The following is a 6,330-nucleotide window of genomic DNA, read 5'->3' as shown; positions in this document are numbered from 1 at the left end:
TTAAATTTCTTTGTGATATTTATTGGTTTTTGAAATAATTTAAATTGGTCACTGGACTTTTTAATAAACTTTCTGACCAAAGAAGCTTCTAGAGAACTGAGGATCACAGCCTAAAAGTTTATTTAGACCTATTTACAAACGCCTCAGACACACTTCGTATCTTGTATGCAACACTTAACAAGTACACTTACATTTAAACACTTTTTCACATTTTCAAACTGTACATCAAAAATAGATTTGCCACATATTTTACATAATATTAATAAAAAGTGAAAATAGAATTCCGCTAACTTCTTGAGCAAACATACAATAGATTGAATTCTGCTGAGAAACTGAAAACAGTGCAGAACCAAGTAAGCTTTTTTAAATCTAGACCAAATGCTTTACAGATTTTCTTTTAAAATCCTATACCAAGAGTGCCATAGCAGCGGCAGGCTAATCCGCATTAGGCGCCTTCTTATATTATGAGAATCTGTTTGACACCTTATTCAATGAAGTGTGACAGGCAAGTAAGAATCAAATAGCTGCTTTGTATAAAAGAAAGGGGGGGATGGTTTAGCTCAGATGATTCTGCAAGGCTTTGCAAATTCGTGGTGAAAGATGTCAATTTGTAAATCAAAGAAAAGGGGACAAAAGCAACAGACTTCCTTCATATTAACGTGCCACATTAAAACAGAGAAAGTGTATGAGTGAGACAGAGAAATCCACATGTTGATAGCTGGCTAAGAATGAGTGTTGCAGTAGAGAAGGTTCCTGAGGACTGTGCTCACGAGCCCAGGAGACAGGCATCACAAGATTAAGGTAGGAATTGGTAATAGTGAAAACTGTCTTCTTAGATCTTCCACACTAGACATAGACAAGATGTGACTGGCAGGTGTGTATGTGCATGTGAATGAAAACAAGGAGGCAGAGCATCACTTATGAGGGGGAGTATTTATGAGGAAGATGGAACAGATGATGAACAAGATGACTGATAAATAAATAAATCAGGGTGACTCCATGCTTAGATCTGTACATACAATAACAATGGGCTGCACACAGCCACCCTGAATGCAGTGTATACACACGAACAACATTTTGGTGCACACACAGCCATATCAGAGCTTTGGATCTAGCTGTGTGTCAATCACCAATCATAATGGTGGTTGTGGCAGCATTTTTAAGTACATACCCACCAAAATGAACAGTAAAAAAGAATTATTCTACAATCATTATTGTATTTACAACTATACAGCTCGTCTAAACACCATAGGCGGCATATGGGCACCATTGGGCCCAAGGCTGGTTAGGCCACACAAAAAATTGTGTCTGCACAACTTACACAACACTCATACATCACTCATGTGGAGGCAAGTCAAGATATGACTTTAATTGGGGTGTCCATAGGAGAGTCTCACAGAAACAGTAGCATGGACTGCCTATTTAGGCCACTTCACCATAAACCAGATTTTCTGCCATTCCATGCCATACTACTGTTCAGGGTCTAGTGCTGTCGGGCCAAAATATTACGTCCTTTCTAGCGTGCTTAGTCATATATAGTGGTTACAGGTATATTGAGATGTTGCAAGCTGTGCACATCAAACAATCAGAACACGACAGTGAGGCAAGCTTATCATTTCCATAGTTTAACACCAACATCAAACCAGTTTTATTATCCCAAAATTTCTTCATTATTTACCTATTTTATTAGTTTAATGGTGTCATTTGACCACTTTTTCCACATTATTATTATTCCTGTTACATTGTTCATTAAAACGGTAATCACAGTGTTCCACATCATTTACCACTGAGAGAGAGAGAGAGAGAGAGAGCAAGGTCTTACTTGTTAATTGTTCATATTTCAGTGTATCAGCCATTAAATCAAATAAATTTTCTTTTACATACATCACAAATACAAGCCATTATTTGCAATAAAGTAGTTGTGCAAATCTAATAGAATCTACAATTTTCTGTTAATTACAAAGTAAATAATATTACATTAATTCTTGAATTACAGCTTTCAAGGTAACTCAAACTACAGAAAATCAATTAAGATTTAAATCAACTTTTCCTTACATTGTTAATTTCTGGATATCTAATACATACAGTATAAATCATATCATTATTACTGTCTTTTCAGTTTCACACTTAAACACTTCACAAAAATATAGATTCTGCAGCAGTTATTTAAGAAGTGGTCATTTCATCACTGCATAAAACTCATTAATATCAAGTTCTTTTTGTCATACTCTTCAATCAAAACAAGAAAATGGTCTGATGCAAAAAGAAAAATTACATATAGCACAACTTTCAGTCATATAATTTCAATATTTCTTAGTTTCCATTTTCAATTTCAAATCTGGTTTAGGTCTCTTTTCAAGATATAAAAATGCACTTCCAAAACCTCATAAAACATATTGGCTGTACATTTCCCATAAAAAATTATATTTCAGGTATCACAATCCTTCTTCGGTATTAAAAAGGAGACTCAGCAAGTAGCAATAACCACCAGAAGATACGAGATCTCTGCAACTCGATGCAACAAATCTGGTGATATTCTAGCCAAGTTTTCATTTGCAAAATCACAAGGTGGGAATATGTGAACCACAAATGCAGGCTGGAAAAGAGAAGAAATCAAAGTCAATTATAATCAAATACAAAACAAAACCAGTATCTTAAATCTCTATGGAATATAAATATACATTGCCAGTATCAGCATCATTTAGTTAGAGAGAGGTATAACATTAATTAATTTCAAGTGTGGTGCAATGCCATTCATCACATTTCTCTGTTTTCACATAATAAAGCAAATAAAAACAGTATTTCTTTTCAAATATTATCAAATAAAGGAAGATCCTGATACTCTTGATTTTCCAAAACCAATATATGTCAAGAAGTAAATATCAATTTTCACCTGAAACAACACTATCTTTTTCCTCAATAATAAAACCTTGCCTATGCTGAACAATCAAATGACACAGTGAATAAATTTACAAACCTGATGAGTGCCAGGAGCAGTAACATTAACAATCCCTGCAGCCTGTTTCACAACAAGATAGTTGATAATGCCATTACGTAGACTATTGTGCTGTTGGATAATGTCATAGGAGTCTCGGCCATGAGGAAGAGCCAGTAGCATGCAGTGTTCTGCTTCCATCTGTTCAAATACAATACAAAATTAAAATCAATACACATCTTTAGATAAAAAATAATACAAGGTCTACTTTAATGTCATGCTAAAACTGTTGCAAATATTTTATCTACTGTACAAGATTTAATTCCATTGTATTTTATAACTTTAATTCTAGTATTATTTTTAACAGAAAGTTGTTCAACAATATTTTTCATAGTCAACCATAACGAATATGCTTTTCTCCACAGACACAGTAAATCATCATTACCTGAATTTTCCTTGCAACTCCTTCAAGTTGTGTTTGTTCTAATCTCATTCTCTGGCCAATGCGCATAACAGAAGTAGTTCCATCTGGATGAATTGGCAAGGCACCACGTGCAACATCACTGCTACCCGAGACATAGATCATCTGTACAGCTGCATGCTCTTGCTTCAGCCCCAGAAGTCCAGTCCAAGTTACATTTGTACCCTGAAAAATACAATTATGAATTTTCTATTCAATATGATAATAAGTCTGTTTCAAATCTTTTCAAAACAAGTAAATCTGATATTTCCATCTTTACATTATCGTAAAGAAGAGATTTAACTATAATTTTTACTTCAATGCAAGTCAATAGGAGTGTCTTTGACATGCAAAAAATATGATTCTGTTGTCTAAAACAGGTTCTTTCAAAAATCAAAACTAATACTAATACGAAGCATTCTTATTAACAAAACATTTGCAGTTGAACCTCATTGGATAGTGCCCCAATAAACATTTTTTTTGCCTGTTGGAGAGGGGATTGATACACTGAATCCTTCTTTGGCATAATATGAAAACAAATGTGTTTTCACATATCCCATATAATGTCCTTATAAAAACAAATCATATGAGAGCTAACTCATAACATATGCCTCTTGCCCATCAATTGCATACAAACAATGTGTGATTTCCAAATTCAATTTCACCAGGAAAAAATCTTTGGATTGGTAGAGATGATAGCAAAATGCCCTATAACAGTAGTAATCGGTGTGAGAGGCCAAACAAAGACCATTTTCCCTCGTCCCCTTCAGTCTAGACATGCAGGAGGCCATGCTCCTTCCTGGCAGGGATGTTTAATAACTGATAGTTGATGATAATATTACACTTAGTTTTATTATAAATATTTCTTCTTTTCAAGTCTATAGTTTTCAATAGTTTGTAATTATGTTTCTCATATGTCTGGTAACATTAGAACTGGCTTATGTAATCTGGAAGTGTCATATATAATACTTTACTACAAGGGTAGAAGGCTAGCTGGAAAGCCTATGACATGTTTGATAATTACAAATAAATGTTAATTCATAATATGGATAATAGCATTTGCTTCAAGTTGATAGTTTATTTACTCATAAGTACTTTTCTTATCACCCATCAATTTTAACAAAATCATCAAATAGATTGGAAAGTTTAAATTATAACTGGAAATAAAGTATGTAGTGGCACCAAACTGTCTCCTGCCACTGGTTAGCAGTCAGGTAATTAGTGATAATGACCAATGCATGGAAAGTGGACTTCGCAAATTCTCTAATACAAAAATTACCTTTGCTCTACAATTGTTCTTGCTTTCTTTCTACAGTGACCATGGCAATCATAATCTATCATCTTATAAGCCTTACTATATTCAAAATAATTCCATAGTTGTAAAAACAAGTGATGAATAACATGTGGTATAAACATTATTCATCTATCCCCCTTATAGTTTCTCTCAACTTAAAAATATAGCCTTTCACATTTTCCACTGGACCACTCAACATTGCATTAATAAATATTGAATTACATAAGTAACTGCAAAATGAAATGCATGAAAGCCTTTTCTTATTGTGCAATATGTTGTCAGCTTGTTGGTCAGATGTCAAGTGATGCTACGCGGTACAGTCCTGTGTTCTCTTGTCTATGGCACTAACAAAATTGGGCAGTGCCTCCTATATATCCAGACTGAATAGACTATAATACTCAAGAAACATTCTTTAATGGAATCTATCCCTGGCATTACAAGAGGTTCAACTGTAGATCAATTCTTATTATCTAAATAACTTACCTGTATAAGCATTTGTAACTGAGGTGGAACTTGTGAAGCGTACTGTGGAGTTGATATTTGTACAATTGGTTGGTGGTGGACTTCTGCCGGCCCCATGGCTGGGTATACAAGAGGAGTTCCCGAGGGTGACGAAATTCTGCTTCTGGCTTCATGTTCACCTGTTCCTGGAGCTCCAGGAGTCCCAGCGCGACCAGGATAATTGTAATACCGATCGTAAAGGCGGCTGTATACCATTGCAACCTGAAATGTACAAAAGTAATTAGTATCGGAAATCACTCAATTAGCTTCTCCAAATCATCTGATACAATTTGTTTACTTCAAAACTTATATCTGTATTAAGAATGCTCTAAAACTAAATAAAACTAAACATTATATGATGAAAAATTTAGAAGTTTGAAGAATCAGCAAATATCTAAAAGCCCTTTATGAGGCTCATACCTGAGGAGAGTCAGTAGATCGGTCATGATGTGGAGAAGCCAAGACATGAGGTGACGACTGGCCCCTTGGAGCTAATGCTGCTGGGGCTCCACTCGGTCTTGAAGGGAAATCAGCTGGTCCTGGGGTCCCTGAAGTGGAGTGTGATTCAAGCTTCTCTGGCTCTCCCTTTTCCACCTTCATATCCAAGGGCATCTGTGTTATCATTTTCTCTCCTCCTAAAAAGAAGAGTAATACTGTTAATACTGTAACTACAACTTCATTTCAAAATATATTTTCCAAATCAGATCAATATGATCCTAAAGAAAACCCCCACACATTCACACATACACCCACACCTACACTCACTCAATTCTCCTAAACAAAAGAGGTTACCATGAGTGGTCTGCATGGGCCAATCTGGCTCCACATAAGAACACTAATAATAATGCACAGCCTCTGTTCTCATGCTAAACTACCTAGTTCTGTTTTGCCATTCACCCATGTATGTGGCAGATTTTGTCTCCTTTCAACATTTCTGGTTTCAGCCACATACACTCCTAGCAATTATATCCATATATACATACATACATACAACACTTTACTTTATACATTTCTTTTAAAAAAATATAATAATAATTAATTAACTAATTAAAAAATGGGAACTTACCAAACATACGCGGATCCATAGCACTATAATATTGCGTGGTATAAACGTGTGGTGGCAAGTACTGAGGTGCTACA

At 35.1% G+C, this 6,330-nt stretch overlaps 1 protein-coding gene across 1 annotated transcript; it reads right to left on the bottom strand.

The window, feature by feature from the left end:
- Window positions 1–6,319, bottom strand: LOC113818145 (msx2-interacting protein). The gene is made up of 6 exons (XM_027370305.2): window positions 6,257–6,319; window positions 5,611–5,825; window positions 5,173–5,412; window positions 3,381–3,581; window positions 2,978–3,136; window positions 1–2,596 (listed from the first exon to the last, which is right to left on the bottom strand). The coding sequence occupies exons 1-6, from the start codon at window positions 6,273–6,275 to the stop codon at window positions 2,468–2,470; spliced, it is 963 nt and encodes a 320-aa protein (XP_027226106.2). The 5' UTR covers window positions 6,276–6,319; the 3' UTR covers window positions 1–2,467.
- Window positions 6,320–6,330: the final 11 nt, after the last annotated feature.

Source organism: Penaeus vannamei, unplaced genomic scaffold (genome assembly GCF_042767895.1).
Source record: "Penaeus vannamei isolate JL-2024 unplaced genomic scaffold, ASM4276789v1 unanchor5120, whole genome shotgun sequence".
Classification (NCBI taxonomy): domain Eukaryota; kingdom Metazoa; phylum Arthropoda; class Malacostraca; order Decapoda; family Penaeidae; genus Penaeus; species Penaeus vannamei.
The sequence above is the reverse complement of the archived record's forward strand: the minus strand, read 5'-3'. Positions and strand labels throughout refer to the sequence as shown.

Coding starts and splice junctions, on each gene's coding strand:
- LOC113818145 (XM_027370305.2), bottom strand. Junction 3,582..5,172: donor AGTTACAAATGCTTATACAG/GTAAGTTATTTA, acceptor TGTATTTTTCAG/GGTACAAATGTAACTTGGAC. Junction 2,597..2,977: donor CTGCTCCTGGCACTCATCAG/GTTTGTAAATTT, acceptor TCTCTTTTCCAG/CCTGCATTTGTGGTTCACAT.